The 20,827-nt window shown below is 39.9% G+C and overlaps 1 protein-coding gene across 1 annotated transcript in view; it reads right to left on the minus strand.

The window, feature by feature from the left end:
- LOC309568016 (cell adhesion molecule CEACAM1-like) overlaps window positions 1–20,827 on the minus strand; it is a 214,013-nt gene that overhangs the window by 9,108 nt on the left and 184,078 nt on the right. Inside the window, exons 7-10 of the mRNA XM_082273588.1 lie at window positions 17,474–17,773; window positions 15,936–16,043; window positions 11,955–11,979; window positions 4,876–4,901 (exon numbers count right to left, since the gene is read on the minus strand). Coding sequence (XP_082129714.1) covers window positions 4,876–4,901; window positions 11,955–11,979; window positions 15,936–16,043; window positions 17,474–17,773 — 459 coding nt within the window. The remainder of the gene's footprint in view (window positions 1–4,875; window positions 4,902–11,954; window positions 11,980–15,935; window positions 16,044–17,473; window positions 17,774–20,827) is intronic.

A 20,827-nucleotide genomic window follows, 5' to 3' on the forward strand; every position in this document is an offset into this window, starting at 1 on the left:
TAGATGAAAGATCCTAAATAAAAATTTCCATACAGACTGGCGTATAATCATGAATGTGTGTATGTGCAAAATTCTCCTTCATCCTTTTTTAGTTGCCAGTGTTGCAATATAGGTGCATATATAGGTGCATCCCATAAAATTAGATTATCATCAAAAAGTTAATTTATTTCAGTAATTAAACCTAAAAATGTAAACTCATATATTTTATATAGATGTGTTACACACAGAGTGATATATTTCAGGTATTTCTTTCTTTTAATTTTGAGGATTATGGCTTACAGCTAGTGAAAACCCAAAATTCAGTATCCCAGAAAATTATAATATTGCACAAGACCAAGAAAAAAAAAAAAAGGATTTTTAGTACAGAAATTTTGGCTTCCTGAAAAGTATGTCCATGTACCGTATAGTATGCACTCAATACTTATTCGGGGCTCTTTTTGCATGAATTACTGCATCAATGCGGCATGGCATGGAGGCAACCAGCTTGTGGCATTGCTGAGGTGTTATGGAAGCCCAGGTTGCTTTGATAGCAGCTTTTAGCTCATCTGCATTGTTGGGTCTGGTGTCAGCAGGTTCCAAGTCCTGTTGGAAAATGAAATCAGAATCTCCATAAATCTGGTCGGCAGAGGGAAGCATAATGTGCTCTAGAATTTCCTAGTAGAGGGCTGCGCTGACTTTGGACTTGATAAAAAAGAGTGGACCAACACCAGCAGATGACATGGCTCCCCAAATCATCACGGACTGTGGAAACTTCACACTGGACCTCATGCAATTTGGATTCTGTGCCTCTCCACTCTTCCTCTAGATGCTGGGACCTTGATTTCAAAATGAAATGCAAAATTTTCCACAGTCAGTGATTATTTGGAGAGCCATTTCATCTGCTGGCGTTGGTCCTCTGTGTTTTATCAACTCTGAAGTCAGTGCAGCCCTCTACTAGGAAATTCTAGAGCACTTCATGCTTTCTTCTGCTGACCAACCTTATGGAGACGCTGATTTCATTTTCCAGCAGGACTTGGCTCCTGCCCACACGGCCAATACCTGGTTTAATGATCATGGCATCTCTGTGCTTGATTGGCCAGCAAACTCTGACCTAAACCCCATAGGGAATCTGTGGGTTATTGTCAAGAGGAAGATTAGAGACACCAGACCCAACAATGCAGACGAGCTGAAAGCCACTATCAAAAAAAAAAACCTGAGCTTCCATAACACCTCAGCAGTACCACAGGCTGATGGCCTCCATACCACGCCACATTGATGCAGTAATTCATGCAAAAGGAGCCCCGACAAAGTATTGAGTGCATACTATACTGTACATGGACATACTGTTCAGTAGGCCAACATTTCTGTATTAAAAATCCTTTTTTTATTGGTCTTATGTAATATTCTAATTTTCTGAGATACAGAATTTCGGGTTTTCACTGACTGTAAGCCATAATCATCGACATTAAAAGAAAGAAATGCTTGAAATATATCACTCTGGGTAAAATGCATCTATATAAAATATGAGTTTCACTTTTTGAACTGAATTACAGAAATAAATTAACTTTTTGATAATATTATATTTTTTTGAGATGCACCTGTACATGTGTATGTGTGTAAATTACTTCATTCAAACCTAACATTTTCTATTTTTATTTTATGGCTCTCAACTTATCACTGCTCTTTACACAGCTGTGTATATTGTTCGATAGACAACACTGCATCAGATCACTAAAAAACATGGCATTTTTTTTTCACCTGTGTGCAAGAGGCCTTAACCACACCACCACATTTCCCTTGGGTCATCATGACGGACATATCAGACTCTAGTAGAGTATGCGCTTTGTATAATACTATATCACAAAATTCAAGGATGTAACTGCCCATAACTATACAAAAATCCATATATGGTGAAAGGACTGTAAAACCCACTGAACGCTGTTGCTATTCAAAAGAAGTAGTGCATGGCTTCACTGCAAATTATCGATATTCAACAATACTGATGGGTAAGCAAACAGTAGATTGTTGGTATGTAAGAAATGTTAGCAGGTTGTTGGTCTTAGTCATACATTTCCAGCAGTATAAGAAGAGGCCAACTGTATAGTCTAAGTTACTGTCCCAATCATACACTGTTGGTAGTTGTATGTTGCTTCAAATTCCAATTTCACAAAGGTAAGGCTTAAGTAAGTTGTTGTTGTATCCGCACATTGGAGGTCTTGATAATCCTGCAAAACCTTGCTGAATTGATTCTGCGGTGTATTTATTGAGATGCTGCTACCTTGTGTGTAATATCTTCCACTTTTATATTGTCCATATACAAATCAGATTGCAGAATATTGTTTATTAATATTATTATATAAGTGTTACTAAAACCACAACAGTAAAAATCAGTCTCTTTATACAGTAAAGCATGCTTGCTATACTCACTGTGGAACCTAAGGTTAGGCAGTTCGATCCTATCTTCTCTGATCCTCCCCTTCTTTCACAGTCCCCAAACCACCTTCTGATAGAACAGAGGCTAGGGGACAAGCTACTCATGCTCAGTTTGCTGTGTGTTGCTAGAGAGGTTTTTTTTTTTTCTTGGGAGAGTGCATGTGATCAGCACAGGGCCAATCAGAACTGTGCAGACAGAGGGTCAGGGGTCCTGCAGCCTCATAGGATAGTTAGAGTAGAATGAAAACTCCTCCTACAAGCTTTAACCAGGCGCTGATAGAAGTCACAAGACTGCTATATACTGCTGATGAGAAAAGGTATTTAGCAGTTTATATTTACTAAAATAAGTGAATTTCCATCTTCTGTGTGTTGTGGGAGACCAGATATAGTGAATGCAGGGTCCTGGGTTTAGTAACACCTTAATAGATGAACATGGTCAAATATCTACACGTGCACTCTCATGTATTTCATCCAGGTTTCAAAATTCTTTAGAAGCTTCAACAACTCTTTTACAACAAGCAAGGAAGGTTCCTAGCTCCAGTTCTGGATACAGAATTTGATTGACAAAATAATTTCTTGCTGAATTTAAACAATTCAAAGCTTTGATATTGTCTGAAGTGGATTTCAAAATCATTTTGAGCTTTCTGAAAACTGTGCTCTCTGACAAACCTTTTTCTGGTGGATACACTTTTTTTGCTTTCACATTACGTTGCATGCAAATGGCACGACAAACTCTGCTTACTGGGGAGTAGGGATGGGCCGAACACCCCACTAAGCACTTCGCAGCAGAACTCCCAAACAGGGGAAATGTTCTAACCCAAACAGTGAACCCCATTGAAATCTATGGAAGCTTAAGAGGAAAACTCAAAAGTGCCCATTTTGAACGCTTTTATGCATGTAATTGGCCATAAAAGGGATACGTATGAAAGTCCAAGTACTGCTCTGGGGGACATGTATCAATAAAAAATAAATAAATAGTGCAACAATAAAAATTTTGTTAAATATAGTGTCTGGAGGTCCCCTTACTGTGCCTGTAAAGTGGCGCATCTGTAGCATGCATAAAACATGCTATGGCAAAAATGACATTTCTAAAGAAAAAAAAAATCAAATCCCATTTAAAATGACTTGTGGTTACAATTGACAGCACCCGGGTATTGAAAAAATAAAGATGTCAAAATAAAAAAAATTAAAATATGGCAAGCCCAGAAACCATATCAGACCCCTATCCAGGCATGCAGCCTGGCAGGTCAGGAAAGGGTTGGACGAGCAAGCGCCCCCACCTGAACCATACCAGACCACATGCCCTCAATGTGGGGGGGGGGGTGCATTAGGACAGGGACCCACCCCAAAGCACCTTGTCTCCGTGTTGATGGGGACAAGTGCCTCTTCCTGACAACCCTGGTCTGTGGTTGACGGGGGCCGGCGAGCAAGGAGCTTATTGGAATCTAGAAGTCCCCTTTAACAAGGGGGCCCTCAGATCCCACCCCCTCCCATGTAAATGGGTATCGGGTACATAGTATTCCTACCCATTCACACAAAATACTGTACAAAAGTAATAACCACAAAAGGCAGTTTTTGACAAGTCCTTTATTAAAAAATAAAAAATAGTGTCCCTCCATGTAAATCCATCATCAATCATGCAGCCCGCTGACCCAAAAAATAGAAAAAAAAAAAAAACACTCTCGCTTCTTAGGAGGCCTCCAGCCGTATTCCCGTTCCGTGCTTTGGCATTTCTTACATAGGCAAGGGGCGGGCCACTTGGTTATGTCATGAGGGGACCCTACGCCGTTTTTTCTTTTTTTTTTCTTTTTATTATTCAGCTGTCAGCTGGAAAACCTATTGACAGCTGATGACTCATTGATTGTTAAGGACGCCACGGCGGCTTCCCGGCCCCGCTCCTTAACAACCAGCTTACACTGTATTGCTTTGCCCAATCAGGGTGCAGAATGTACTGTGCAGCGCTCAGTGTGTTACAGGGTGTTCGAAGGGGCAAACACCCTGCAAATTCGGGTGTTCGGCGAACTGCCAAGCAGGCAAATGTTCGGCCTGAACTCATGCTCAGGCTGAACCATTCGCCCATGCCTACTGGGGCCCAAAGTCATACAAACAAAGAGTTTATATGTTTTCCGCCTAGGTCAGAGGTTTTAAATATTTTCTGGTGTTTTATGTAGTTTTGTGCCAGGATGCTGGCAGTAACAATGTGTTGTTGGTCTCCAAGAAAATGTTATATTTTCAGTTCGCCCAACTACTACACTACAGAAACCTGCATATGATAAAAAATATTACTGATTTTCTATATTTAAAGCTTTGCCTGAGACCAAAAGTAAGCATAGAGAGCACTTTTCAAGGTTTCAGACTGGAATCTCATAAGACATCTTGGTGTTGAGTTATAATAGCTTTTTGGCAACCAGAGAACAGTATGTTTGTAGTATACAATATATACAAAAAAAAAATCTACTTTACCTATCTGGTCATCAGGTTCATTTATTCTGTAAAGGAAAGAATTGATAATTAATTGCAACATGCTTGCTAGTTCTCAACGCTGGTTCATAAGATAATACATTAAAAAAGCTATCATTGGAAAAAAAAAAAAACATTAGTTTGCAAGTGATGCGTTCACCTCACACCGAGTATTTCATGAGATTTTAAAGGGAAAACAAAAACAGGTTTTGGATCAATGCAATGTTATTTTTATCTTGAAGAGGAGCTCCAGTCTGGAAAAAAAATGAATAGTCAGCAGATACAAATACTGTAGCTGCCCGCTATTAATATAAAGTCACTTACCTGTCCAGGGATCCCACGATGTTGGGAGCCCGAACGGGTTTGTCAGTTGGCTTTGGGTGCTGGTGCTGGCATTGTAAGTAAGAGAAACCGGCAGTGAAGTCTTCAAGTTTCACAGCTGGTTTCCTACTGCGCATGCACGAGTCGCGTTGTGCTTTCTGAATGGTCCCGACATCTTCTGGGACCTATGTGTGTCCCAGAAGGCAGAAAGGGGAAGGAGGAGGGGCTGGAAATGTCGTAGATTGCCGATCTGTGATCTTACCCAGAAGTGGGAGTGGGTACTGATCAAAATCAGGTACTTACTCTCCCTTTCCTCCTAAAAAGTGCCAAATGTGGCGGGGGGGGAGGGGGTAGGTGTGCAAACAAGTGGAGCTTCCCCTTTTGGGGAATATTTAAACTGGAATTTTCAATACTGCTATTACAGAGCCCTCTGGATTGAAGTACAACAGATGTGGTTTCATTCCAGCCTCTTCCTCTCTGATTGAAAATCCTAATTTTACTAGATTTGAAGAGAGCAGGAAGAGAGAGAATGAAGGGGTCAGTGTTCTTGCTCATTCAGCTGGAGCTTGAGCTGTTGAGTTCTGTAAGAAAAAGCTACCTTTTTCAACAGAGCAGCTAATAATAGAGAAGCATGTGAAAAGGAACCTACAGTTTCACCTTTTGACTGGAAATTTATATATGCAATATTGTATATTGCCCTGACTAAAACAATACAAATATGTTTTTTTATTTATTTATTTTTTATTCCTAAGCATAAAAAAATAAAGAATATAATAAAAATTTCTATAGATCTGCTTTAAAATAAACAGATGAATGATGTGAATAGAGCCATCAATCCTCATGAAATAATTTGTATTTTTATACGATGATGAAAGTGAAGGCATCTCGTGCAGACGTAGATAGGAAATCGAATAGGTTCTGAACCGAGTGCAAGTGTACCAAGAAGAATTGATAATTTTTTTAAGGCAAAGGGTGATCACACCAAGTGTTGATTTGATTTGGATTTCTCTTCTGTTCATTGACTTTCCATTTTGTTAATTGATAAAAAATAAACTATTAACACTTCTTTTTCTGAAAGCATTTTTAAATTACAGCATTTTTTCACACCTGTGGTACACTTTTTTTAATTATAAGTCTATTTTACTTTTTTATGTATATTTCTCATTATGAACTCAACAATATTTAGATAAAAGGAAATCAGTTAATATAGCTTCTGAGGTACAGCTCCAAACTCTTGTTAGCAAAGGTTCCTGACAAATTTGTTGGCCATAGCTCTTATAATGACTGTACATGGTGCATTTTTTGATTGTTGTAGCTTTTAGTTAACTTAGAGCAGGTTTGTCAAAACAACCTTTGTTTTAAATCAACCTTCACCTCCAGTTTGATAATGTAATGGGAGTGTTGACTGTCACCAAACAAATCCCTGGCTGGTTTCCGTAGGCTTTCAACAATTTTGAAGCGCTCTTCTGTGCAAGCCAATATAGCTCAAAATAAAGAGGAAATGGCCTTGAATCCACACAGAGAGCTCAGACCAGCTTTAGAAACCAAGGTCTAATTCTTATCATAAATAACTTTTATAAGTATAATTTAGTCAAGGTTAAAAATTAATAGAACATTGGATGATTTCAACTCTACTTACTTCCCTATTTGATTAAAAACAAGGAAAAAATGAAGTAATTGAAACCAGTGTCATTCGCTCTTACTGTACTGGTTCTAAAATTCAATTAAAAGCATGTTTCTTAAAGCAGCTCTTCACCATAGGTGTGCGCAGCCTATTGCATTAGGGTGTGCACCCCAAAGCCCAAACACATATCTGTGTGTATATACTGATGGCGCCAGTGGGGTAGAGATTGGTGTCTGTAGTTTTATTGTTATTTTTTATTCTTTTTTACAACTTTTTTTTTTGTTGTTAGCCTAGTTAGGGAGCTTTGGTAAAATATCAGGGGTCTAAAAAGGGGGAATCTGGACCACAAGGGGTGATTAGGGTGTGCCCAGGCACACCTGGCACACCGTGTGCGCACGCCTATGCTCTTCACCCTCTCCCTCCCCATTTTTTTTTTTTTTAAGCCTCTGTTTACCTGGTTTTAGGTCTTGCACAGTTAAGGTACTCAACCGCCCAGTGGATACAGCATTGTCCTGCAGTGATCCACTTCTCTTCTGCCCCCCCCACTTGGTCCTGTGCCACCTTCTTCTTGCATGATGTCATCAGGAAACTGCCGGCTCTTCCAGTTTCAGCCAGTCACTCTTCCAGTGACTCTCCATAAGGCCTGCCCCCCTCCTCGTTTCCCTATATGCCTCCTGGGATATATGACGCACATATTCGAGGATTTGCAGCAGCAAAGTGCATGTCATTTGCCTAGACAAGTGACATGTATGGGGAAGGGGAAGGGGAAGGGGAAGGGGGGGGGGGGGGTTGGCAGGGCAGAAGTATCTCATAAAAAAAATTGTGCAGCGCCGGAGTGGAGAGGAGGCAATATCATACTGAGGGTGAAGATCTGCTTTAAAACAGAGCAACAGTACAGCAAGAGAGAGATACACCAGGAATAATTCTGAAAGTGGAACCCAAGCAAAAACATTTTTTTGCTTTGGATAGAGTAGGCAATGGTTAGAATATCTGCTGTTTTTTAAATTGTTGTGTGTGCCTTATTGAGGAGATTTGCCTTTAGATTTGCAATCAGTCACTAACCTAGTGTCACCGAGACAGCAAATGATAGGAACGGGTATCACTGGGGCAAAAAATCTGATGGTCTGATACTTAATCGGGAATTGAAGGAAAATTTCCAAATAGTGAAAAGCAGCAAAAAAAATTCTAACAGAGATTCTAATCCCCCCAGCATTCTCTCCAGCACATCTCAAAACACAAGTGGATTATTAGTTGATCTTAAATAATTTTTAATTAGGTAGATAATTGAGCATTTCTACAGTTGATGTATACACTTTGAAATTCTGGAAGTTGTGATCTTCTTATCGGTTATTTATTTCTCAAAATTTTTTGAAAGGCATTGTTATTCAGAATTTTAATAATAATTACTATATAAAATTGTAAATTTTTATAAACATTGAAAATACAGACAGTGAGTTTTCACACCTCCTATGTAACAAATAGGCCTTCTGTTTCTCATTAAAAGGGTAGTTCACATGCTTTTTTTTTTGCTCTTAAAAAAAATCCCTAATTGTAAAACAAGCTATTAATATAACTTACAGATAATATGTAAATGTCTCTTTGCACAAAAGGTAGATGAAACCTATATCATTTTAAGAATTTCTTTGCATCCAAGCACAGCTACGTCAACCAAAATGGATGAACAATGGTGGGCTGAATTTTTATATCCCTTAAAGCGTAACTCCACTTTTGTTGAGAAAACATTCCCCTCTGGGTGGTCTCTGTACATTGCAGGGATTTTAACAAAGTTTGTTGCAGATTCCTTCCTTTTGTTATTCTGAAGAACTCATTGTTTGTTCCTCTGTGCCTCTGTGCCTCTGTGCTGAGTGGGTCAAATGGGAGTGGTTTCATAATTATCATCAGCTGTGGCAGCTGCAGGGCTCTAATGAGGAAAGCTGCTGGGCCTGCATCCCTTTAGACATGTTCCTATTGGGAGTATCTCACCAAAAATGACATTTTTGTTGCAGGGGATGCCAGAAATCTGACTTGTATCTTAGTGCAGAATTCTGGGAAAATTGGTGAGCCAATCACACAAGCAGGAAATTATGTTTCTGGGGTGTGATCAGTATATATTCTGTGTACAGAACTCCTCCAGGTAGCCATATTGCATTGCATTTTCAGAAAATGACAACAGCTGCAGATTGAAAAGGAAAGGTAATTTTTAAGAACATTCAATTACAATATGATTTGTGTCGCAATTGTAAACGCTATATTGTTTTTTTTTTATTTGCTGATTTTTTTCCCCGCGAAAGTGGTGCTTGCTGACTGCCCGCCGCAGTTATACTGCGGCAGGCTGGCTCGGCTTCGCGAACTGACTTATGGGTACATCGGTTCGCGGGATAGGTCCTGGGGGCGAGCGAGCGCCACCCCCACTAGGCAGCAGGGATGCCGATCCACAGGACCGGCGGCACCGATTGCTGCCGGGCATCTGCGATCACTCCCTGCTGAGAGAGAACAACGGTCAGCTGTTGACCGTTGTTCTCTCTGAAATCATCACAGAGCGCATGCAATCCTCCTATATAGGATCACAGGTCTCTTTGTTCATTTCACAAGTCCCACCCCCATACAGATAGAAATCACTCCCCTAGGCTCACACTTAACCCTTTGATCGCCCCTGGGTTAACCCCTTCCCTGCCAGTGTCATTATCACAGTTACAGTGTATATGTTTAGCACTGATTACTGTAGTAATGTCATTGGTCCCCCCAAAAGTGTCAAAAATGTCAGTTAGGGGTCCGATCTGTCTGCCGCAATGTTGCGGTCTCACTAAAATCGCAGCTCGCCGCCATTACTAGTAAAAAAAATAAATAAAAGTGACATAAATCTTTCCCCTAGTTAGTAGACGCGATAACTTTTGTGCAATCCGATCAAAATACGCTTATTGCGATTTTTTTTTTTTTACCAAAAATATGTAGCAGAATACAAATTGGCCTAAAATGATGAAAAAATTTGTTTTTGTTTTTTTTTTTTTTTGGGGGGGGGGGGATGTTATATAGCAGAATGTGAAAAATATTGTTTTTTTTTTTTTTCAGAATTATCGCTCTTTTTTTTGTTTATAGCGCAAAAAAAAAAATAATCGCACAGTTGATCAAACTCTACCAAAAGAAAGCTCTATTTGTGGGGGGACATCAATTTTATTTGGGTACAGCATTGCACGACCGCGCAATTGTCCATTAAAGTAACGCAGTGCCGAATTGCAAATAATGGCCTGGTCATTAAGGGGGCAAATCCTTCCACTCCAGAAGTGGTTCTCCCCATGGAAGTTCATAGCTCCTTCTACCATAGGAGTCTCTCCTTTGTTCTGTCTGTACTGACATAAGATACATAAAAACTGAGCATGAAGGGTAGGTTTCCCTCTAAATATGTCTCCAGACATATTTAAAAATGTAAATGTAGTCCAGCTTGCTAGATCCTATATGGAACTAAGATATTTGTTTATACTGAACTGATCACTGAATTATGGAATACCAGATCCACCTATATTCTGGTGTAAGTTTTGGCTATTTTGGGAGAGTACAAAGATGTATAGGACTATGCTCACTTCCCCACTTTTCCAGTGACGACTGGATTTCCACCAGAACTAAAGCCCCAGCTCATGAAGGTAGGCAAAGGCTTCTGCAAAGTAAAGACTCCATTAAAGCCGAGATATATCCCGGGTAACTATAGGCCGGTCAGCCTAACATCAGTAGTCTGCAAAATTTTGGAGGGGATGATAAGGGACCACATACAAGACTTTAGTAATGAAAATGGTATTATAAGTAGAAATCAGCATGGATTCATGAAAAATCGTTCGTGCCAAACCAATCTGTTAACCTTCTACGATGAAGTGAGCTGCCACCTAGATAAAGGTAAGCCTGTGGATGTGGTGTATCTGGACTTCGCAAAGGCCTTTGACACCGTTCCTCACAAACGCTTACTGTACAAACTAAGGAAGGTAGGTATGGATCATAAGGTGAGTACCTGGATAGAGACCTGGCTCCAGGGGAGAGTCCAGAGGGTGGTGATTAATGGGGAGTACTCGGATTGGGCGGGTGTGGAAAGTGGGGTCCCCCAGGGTTCTGTCCTGGGACCAATCCTGTTTAATTTATTCATAAATGATCTAGAGGAGGGGATATCTAGTACAATCTCAGTATTTGCAGATGATACTAAATTAGGCATGCCAATATCTTCTATGCAGGATGTGGAAATCTTGCAAGCAGACCTGAACAAAATAACGGGGTGGGCAACCACATGGCAGATGAGGTTTAATGTAGAAAAATGTAAAGTAATGCACTTGGGTGCCAGAAACCAGAAAGCAAGCTATTCACTAGGGGGTGAACCTCTGGGTGAGTCTAGGATGGAAAAGGACTTGGGGGTACTGGTAGACAACAGGCTTGGCAGTGGCATGCAATGCCAAGCCGCCGCAAGCAAAGCCAACAGAATACTGGGATGTATAAAAAGGGGGATTCACTCCAGAAATAAAGAGATTATTCTCCCGCTCTACAAGACTCTGGTCCGGCCACATCTGGAGTATGCTGTCCAGTTCTGGGCACCGGTCCGCAGGAAGGATGTGCTGGAACTGGAGAAAGTCCAGAGGAGGGCAACAAAAATAATTAGGGGAATGGAGGACATCGGCTATGAGGAAAGACTACAAGCACTGAACCTATTCTCTCTGGAGAAGAGACGATTGAGGGGGGATATGATATCAATGTACAAATACTGTACTGGCGACCCTAGCATAAGGAACAAACTATTCAGAGAAAGGGAATACAATAAGACATGTGGCCACTCACTAAAACTTGAGGAAAGGCGGTTTAACCTTAAAGTGCGTAAGGGGTTCTTCACTGTAAGAGCGGTAAGGATGTGGAATTCTCTTCCACAAGCAGTCGTATCAGCGGGGAGCATAGATAGTTTCAAAAAACTATTAGATGTACACCTTAAAGACCACAACATACAGGGGTACACAATGTACGGTTAAAAGCAAACACACACGCATCATGGGTTGAACTGGATGGACTTGTGTCTTTTTTCAACCTCACTAACTATGTAACTATGTACTATGTAAAGCAGTGAGACCACACCTTTAAGAGAAACAAGCCTATTTGTACATATGTGACTTACCTTTTGTTATCTCCACTGCGCTTTTCTGCAGGATATAGAAAGGTTTTAGTTGGCGAGAGGATAAGGAAGTAAAGAATTTTCAGAATTATAGATGAAATACAGCCCAAATGCCAAGATAAATATTTGCACAAATCTTATTTCTGCCTGTTCACAATTTAGAAAGGTCTGCTTCACATCTAAAACTGGGAATAGACATGTAGCAGTAAATGTATGAAAAGTGTGCTGAACAAAATACTTATTGTGTCCACCAACCAGTAATCATCCTTGTTTGGTATTTAAACTAGGATAGTTGGAAACTGATTGGTTGTGATGTATAAGAATTCTTTCTGATACATTACTTTTCATAATGTAGCCCCAAGAAGATTTCCTCTAGGGCAGGTAATAAAATAATTCATGCCTATGGATCACTATAGAGCAACCTTTTCAAAATTTTAGGCGGAATTAAAATTTGCTGTATTAAAATAAAAATAAAAACAAGATCTGGTCCCCTGCCTGACTGTTTTGAGGTGAAATAATAAAATGCATATAGACTAGTGGTCTCCAAGCTGCAGTCTGGGGGCTGAACGTGGTTCTTGGCTTGCCTTTATCTGGCCCTTGGGGCCCGATTCCACAGACTGACATCATCCATGGGGCATTATTCTGCCCATTGATACCAACAATGGGGCACTAATTCTTAAATTCAAACCAATGGCGGGGCATTGTTTATGCCCACTGATGTGGGGGGCATTTTCTGCTCCCATTGGTTACAGTCTGGCCCCCCTAAAGTCTGAAAGCCAGTAAACTGGCCCTTTGATTAGAAAGTTTGAAGACCCCTGATATAGACCTTTTGAGAAGGATTAAAAGGGTTGTAAAGTGAGAAGGTTTTTTTATCCTAATGTATTTTATGCTCTAAGATAAAAAGTTTTCTGCGTGCAGCAGCCCCCCTCAGCCCCCCTAACACTTAACTGAGGTCTGTCCAGCAATGTCCACGAGTATCTCAGCTGTCCGAGATTCTCCCTCCTGATTGGCTGAGACACAGCAGCGGTGCCATTGGTTGCCACTGCTGTCAATCAAAGTCAGCTAGCCAATCAGGAAAGAGAGGAGGCGGGGCTGGGTCAGGGTTCCGTGTCTGAATGGACACAGGGAGCTGTGACTCAGCTCGGGTGTCCCCATAGCAAGCTGCTTGCTGTGGGGACACTCAGCAGAAGGGAGGAGCACAGAAGAAGGACCCGAGAAACCAGGAGGAGGATCTGGGCTGCTCTGTGCAAAACCACTGCAACAAAGCAGGTAAGTATAACATGTTTGTTATTTTTATAGGAAAAAACTAAACTTTCAATCAAAATTTACAATCCCATATATCTGCTGTTACAGAGTCTGAGCAACTGCTTAACTGTGTAACTGCGCGGCGCTCCAACCAAAGCAAACAGCTTAGTTATTAGTCTTAAAAAGCGGGGGGGGGGGGGGAGGGGACCCGTCTTTGCCAGGAAAGCGCAGTCGCTACTGCTGTGCTGGCAATAATCACATGCTAAAAATCCAACATGCTGATTGTACCCAGGTCAATCGATGTACCCAAGTCCCTGTTGAACCAGCTGAGATTCAATCCTTCTATGGCTGGCTATGTCTACAAATGTATTCACACCTTCAGGGATACATTGTGGAGATCTGCTATTGTGAAATATCTTCAATATTTTATCTTTTTTTTCCTATGCTGTCTTTGCTTTCTACCATCATGGTGTGTACATCAAGGGGTGGTTGTCTTATGCACTAATGATTGATGATGAGTGGCAGCAAATGAGAATAACATTTTATAGAGGAAGAAGTGGTCCTGGGCAGTATTCATCCTATTTTCCAAGAAAGTAAATGGTTTTGGCTGAGGTACGTTAAGATATGTTGTAATTGTTTCCTCCTTTGCTTGCAAGTCCAGCACCAAAAATCTTTGATGCGATTGGTGCTTTAATTCTATTTTATATATATTCAGTTTTAAGGGTTTTGTAATTACAAGATACCTTGGACAGTTGACATATAGTAATATGTATTTAAAGAAACTGGTGCTTTTTTAACCTGTTGAGCATAATGATCAATGTCTTCATTTACCAAGGCTTTGCGAATCAATTTGAAAATTTAATTTTTGTACTACAAACCTTTCTGTTGCATTATTTCATTAAACTTATGTAAAGTCTTTAATGAAAGGTAAAATGTTATTTAAAATAATTTTCCATTTTCAGCTAGAAAGTAAGAAGCCTGTTGGTCGGAGGAAATGTAGCCAGTTACTCTGGCGGCAGGCTCAAGTGGATAACGTAACCTTGTGAATCAGCAATGCATATGGTCAAATCTCTCAAAGACTGAACCACTACATGCTCAAACTCAAGTAAGGCAGGGGAGCACCAGAGCCCGATCTTCCATAAGGCAACCAAGGTAGTAATGTAGGGCCTGGTGGATGTCCGTTGGGCCTAGGTACAACCTTCATACAAATGCTTCACTTCTTTCAAGGTTTGGGGGGGGGGGTGAGCTGCTTCTTGCTTAGGGGCCTATTGCACTTTAAAGTGATTGTAAAGTCTTTTTTTTTTTAATTAAAAATAACAAACATGTTATACTTACCTACTCTGTGCAGTTGGTTTTGCACAAAGTGGCCCAGATCCTCCTCTTCTCTGGTCCTTCTTCGGCTCTCCTGGCCTCTCCCTCCTGTTGAGTGCCTCAACAGCAAGCAGCTGGCTATGGGGGCACCCAAGCCGAGTCACAGCTCCGTGTGTCCATTCAGATACGGAGCTGTGGCCTGGCCTCCCCCTTTCTATTCTCATTGGCTGACTGACTTTGATGGACAGCAGGAGGAGCCAATGGCACTATGCTGATGTCTCAGCCAATGAGCAGCGAGTCCAGGACAGCTGAGACATTCCTAAAACATCGCTGCAGCTAGAGGGACTTCAGGTAAGTATTAGGGGGGCTGAGGGGGGCTTCTGCACACAGAAGGCATTTTATCCTAATGCATAGAATGCATTAAAATAAAAAACCTACTGACCTTACAACTCCTTTATTCCATCTCTGGGAAGCCCAACTTCAAGGTGAATTTACAAAGGCTATGTTAAAATGTAACTGATAACTGAATATAGTCAATCTTTAGCAGAATATTACACTTCATTTGTTTTAAAACATTAAAAGTCAAGAAGACAAAATGATATAATATGCTTTTAACTCAACATGCATAAAATACATGCAGTGGTGTTGAACAGGGGACTCAGAGAATTAGTAGAATAAAAGTAAGTTAGCAGCAAGTGTACAGACTGCACAATGGTTGGAAGGAGAAGGTAAACGGCCAAACACTGATGTGAAGACAAAAAGCACACACAAATACACAATGGAAAGAGAATATATTATTCACAGTACTACAAAGCACAAAGTCCAACAAGAATATGCATTACTTCAAAGTGAAACAATTATTTGCAAATATAAAAACTCAAAGCAACTAATAAGAATTTATATTTTGTTGATTGAATTACAGTACACTTAATTAAGACTGGTTTCATTGGATTTTTCTTATGCTTTGTAAAATACTGTAAGTCTTTAAAGTGAAAAGAAACTCCATTTAAAACTTTGAAATATCCTGGCTAAGATTCTACAAGATGCATGCTATTACCATTAAAAAAGTCAGGAAAGCTTTGTACCCCACACTGATTTAGATTCACTGCCCTGCCATCGTCCATTTCACTGTCCAGTAAAACTGCTTCATTGCACTCTCACCGAACAGGGGGATGGCAGTAGGTGGAGCTTAGTCACGAAGTCTGGGAAAGTCAGACCCCAAAACCCCTGCAGCAAAGTGAAATTAAATCATAGAGGAGGAGAATTGAAGAGGTTTATCTGTCTGGAAAAGGATGTTATCATGCAAACAATGGATGGAAGATAGACTGTACACATACAGTATTATACTCATTAGGCAGAACAGTGCAGGATTAACACAATTACGTTTAGTTCACAGACAAAAAGTTACTTTGGGGAAAAAAAACTTACTTTTCCTCAGAATGAAGAACACAGCAATTCCAATTAAACCAACACCAGCCAAAACCCCGATTACAATACCAGCTATTGCTCCACCACTCAAGCCAGCTGGAGTAGAAGCTGTGAGAAAAAAAAACACAATGGCAAATTGATACATGTTATACTGTAATCCTTATATTTTCTTTAACTGCCCCTTTGCTTTATTCCAATCACTGACCCCAATGATGAGGCAAAATGATTCCCACTGACCCCAACAATATAACACAATGGGGTTGATTTACTAAAACTGGAGGGTGCAAAATTTGGTGCAGTTATGCATGGTGGCCATTCAGCTTCTAACTTCAGCTTGTTCAATTAGGCTTTGACAATAAAACCTAAACACTGATTGGTTTCTATGTAGAGCTGCACCAGATTTTGCACTCTCCCGTTTTAGTAAATTAACTCTAATTCCTCCCACTAACACCAATGATGAGGCATTATTTCCACCATTGATGGGGCACTATTCCTTCCACTGAAACAATTGGTAAGGAACAATTCTTTCCACTGACACAAATGATGGGTACAATTCCTCCCACTTGCATCATCAATGGGGCATTATTCATCCTCACACTGACCAAAGCCACTAGGTAGATGTTTGCTCCCACTAACCACCACCCCTGGGACATTTTTTACTCCTGCTCACCACCAAGCCAGGGGAATTTTTTACTCCCACTGACCATAGTCTGTCCCTCTAACATTTGAAGGACAGTAATCTCGCCATTTGTTTAGAAAGTTTTATCACTTGCTGCATTCTTGTATACATATATGCAGCCTCACTGAAGTGGGTCTGCTTCAATGTCAGGGTCAAGGTCAAAGGTCAGGGTCAGTATATTTTAGACTAAAAACGTTTTTAGTTAGTATTAGCATCAGTGTGTTTTAGGTAGGAAAGAAAAAGCAAAATATGCACCATTGTTTCTGAGCTGTATTATAGGTACAGACAACAAATAACATACACATATGTGGTATTGCTGTGATCATCAGAAGAATAATTTATTTTGGGTTGTTCCTTGATGGTGGGTTATGGTAGTAGCAAGAGAAATACAACTGAATTAAAAAAAACAACATTTTTGTTACAGTTTTGGGCCAGTTTTTCTTTGATAATAAAAAAAAAAAAAAAAAAAGATATCCACTCTTATTTACTATCAAGTAAAAGCCCAATTTGTCCTGAAATAAACAAGGTAGAATCCACCTTGATATACAAAATAGGTGTGATGATATTACAACTTGTGTTCAGGCATTAGGATTTGTTTTTACCCTTCGTCATGAAGGGGTTAAGAACCAATAGATCAATGTATCAGATGTATTACATGAAATACGTTAAAGCTTCACACATATGCTTGTGGCAATGGCCCATTTTAATATGTGTGACCTCAATGTATGGCATCGTACATACAACTATGTGTTGCAATGCCATTCTTTTTAAATTCCACTTTAACAGTGTTTTTTTTTAGGATGATTTGAAAACTGTATCTATTTATGTATTTTAGAAATAGACCATATAATAGACTCACGTTTAGTCACACTGACAGTGAAGACGAAGCTCTTAGTTCCAATTATATTCTTGGCTATGCATTCATATTTTCCAGCATTGTTCTCAGTCACGTCTTTGATCAGGTAACTGGAACTAAAATCAGTGCTGATCACTGAGGATTCCCGGCTTTGGATAGATTCCTTGCTTTGGTTAGAGGGGGATTGGAGCCAAGTGAAGGTTGCTGGCAGTCCAGGTTCCAGGGTCACTGTCAGGTTTACAGTTCCCCCAACATTTGTATAAGTGATGGCATTGTCGTCATGTCTAGGGGCATCTGGAGTTCCTGATGAAATAAACATACAAAAAGCATACAATCAATCACAATTTTATACAACTGCATGGTTCAGGTTATAAACATTTAGGATAGTTAAAAAATGAAAGTCAAAGTGGCTACTCACGTCAAAGACCAAACTATTTTATTTTTGTTTGACTTCAAGCATGGTCTTTAGCAGTAAACTGCAGAACCTGGAATAGGAGTGGGAAATCCCACGAGAATGACCAGGTGAGAATGTCTACTGAGAGCAGACAACAGTCACCGAATGACCTTATACTTCACTGTTACAATCCTACCTGTTCATAGTGAATGTGATATGGAAAAAATACACACTTTAACTGTATGTAATCCCAACTAAAATCTCATAAAAGCTTCAACATGTTATTTCATTTTGAAAGTAATTTTTGATATTTTTATTTCTGCAGCTTTAATTAAAATAATAGCTAATGATCGTTCCATGAAGATCTTTGGGCACTTCTTGTTATGGGGTGATAACGCTCTGTGCCTGTTTCCCAGCTGTGCTTCAGTGTTACATCCCAGTTGAATGGACTTCTGATGAAGACTACAACTGGTCATTCCATTACACTTTATGTAAGTATGGTCCACCATTGTCACCTTTAGGAAGCCAGTTCTGAAAAGGTCATGAAGCCATCATTGGAAAGCATTTATGCAGGAAATTGTTGCAAAGAGGCTGCAGGGGATCAGCAGCACTGAGATGCAACAAAAAATAAATGAAGAGAAAAGTCAAGTATTTTCTTTCAAGAATACCTTGCAATAGTTTATACACAGTGGGATTGATTTGCCAAGCACAAATAAACTGCTCACTTTGCAAGGGAACTTACACTTAGCTTAGTGGATGAGTTGAAGCTCTGCTGATTTCCATCATCCAAAAAAAATTAAATCTGTGCTGAACTTTTAGGGGAATTGCTGAAACCCAAATCCTGGAAGGGGGATAATAAATAATATTTGCAAAAATGGTACGCTGTTCCTTTAAATCTTATAATAGAAAATAAATGTAATGTGAACAAAATGTTCCTTTAAATGCTGCAGTACTTGGCTGCGCACGTATCACTTTGTGCTAAATACCAGTGTAAACCACAATGAAGTGATGTGAAATATAACTAAATAGAAATAAATGTATGTGAAAAATAGAAATGCTCAAAAACATACTATTACAATCCACTGAAAGATATCAATATAAACCACAGTGCATATGCTATTGAGTGCAACTGAATAGATGTGAAAAAGAAATATACATGAAAACATGCGCAAAAAACATTTAGCATGCAACCAGGAAAGACAGCGCTATACAGGTTTGTGTAATCGTGGTAGTGATCAGTTATTGTCAGAAACGATATTGTCAGAAACAATATCCAGGGTAACAGTTTATTGTGCACTCAAGATAATGGATACAAGTCAGTTAAAATACGATGCCAGGTAGTTCCAGTGAAAGGCTGCTGGGTTAGTTCGGCGATCAGGAAATAAGGCCGCTAAAAGGGGGATGTTGCCTAAGGAACCATGAGCAGACGGGAGCCAATGCCGGACCTGTCGGGGCTCCAACATGACATAGATCCGCCTTTTGGCGCTGGGGCGGAAGTGATGTACTGGTAACCGGACCTAGGAAGAACCAGCCTAGAAAGCATGAAGGGTCCGTTGCCGTGACGACGTGTTTCACGCGCATGCGCTTTATCAAGTCACGGAAGGGCCGGCAACGGTGGAATTTAGGAGGCCAGGGAAAGTAGAGAGCATGGGGAGGACAGAGCCAATTGAACTATCCAGAAACCATTAACTCATTCCCACTCACTGGCCAATGAAACAGCAAACATTTACCATTACCATAATTTAGTGTTAAATGAGTGCCCTAAATTAGGTACCATACAAGAGGATATCACATGAATAATCATATATAAGACCAAACAACAAATATAAATATAGAACCGAGGAAAGAATAGGAACAAGAAGAATCACTAAAAAAGATGATGAATAATAATAAAAAAATAATGAAAAATACATGTGTAATAATTGGATAGATAAGTAATACAAATTATTATATCCATAAAAAAAATATATGTAAATATAATAAAAATAAGATTAGAAAAATGTGGATAAATAATTAATTGATTGATGACTTAATGAAGTGTCTGCATCTTTGAAAAATACAAAATTAAAAAATAAAAATAATAAATCTATAATAAAAAAAATAATGATGATAATGATAATAATGACATTTAGGGCACAACATCACAACATGGTGCCACCAGGGATGAACTCCAGACTGAACAAGGCGGGGAGTGGGTGCCACCAATACATGCCACATGGATGAAAACCCAGTGGGTACTGACCTACATGGAATGCTACTTGATGGTGTGTACTTTGAGTTCCTCATTGAGGCCACCAGGGGACAAGGATCCAAATTTAAAAATCCAAAAGGTTTCCCTCTTACACAAACGCAAGAACCTCTCTTTTTTGGTCAAGGTACCCCTGGGAATGACCTCAATAGCCATGACTTCTAGGCTTCTAAGATCTTTCTTGTGCCCCTGTAGAAAGTGATGGGGGGCGCTATGCTTATCGCAACCCTTGCTGATAAATCTGCAGTGTTCACCAATACATTTGCGCATGGTGCATGTTGTGCATCCCATGTACAGTAGATTGCAAGAACACTTAAAAACATAAATTACATATTCTTTTGAGCAAGTGATAAACGGTTTGATATAAAAGGTCTTGCCTTTTGTGTCATTAATGGTGAAATGTCCGTGTGTTATGAATTGGCATGTGAGACAGCCCTTTTTCCTACATTGAAAAACCCCCATCCTATTATCAAAATAAGCCCTGATGTCTGATAGGGGTCTGACGTTAGTAGTTTCTAATTTACTGGGGGCTGTATAAGTCCCTGAGGGTACCCTTTTTCAAGGAACTTCTGTGCCATTAGGGCTCCCTGGACATCATATTCATTGACCTTAGTACAGTTTCTCCTTAGTCTGTGAAATTGGCAACTAGGTATATTATTCTTCCATTTCGGGTGGTGACAGCTTGAAAAATTAAGGTATGAGTTTCCACTGGTGG

This window comes from Pelophylax lessonae (assembly GCF_965119305.1).
Source record: "Pelophylax lessonae genome assembly, chromosome: 12".
NCBI lineage: Eukaryota > Metazoa > Chordata > Amphibia > Anura > Ranidae > Pelophylax > Pelophylax lessonae.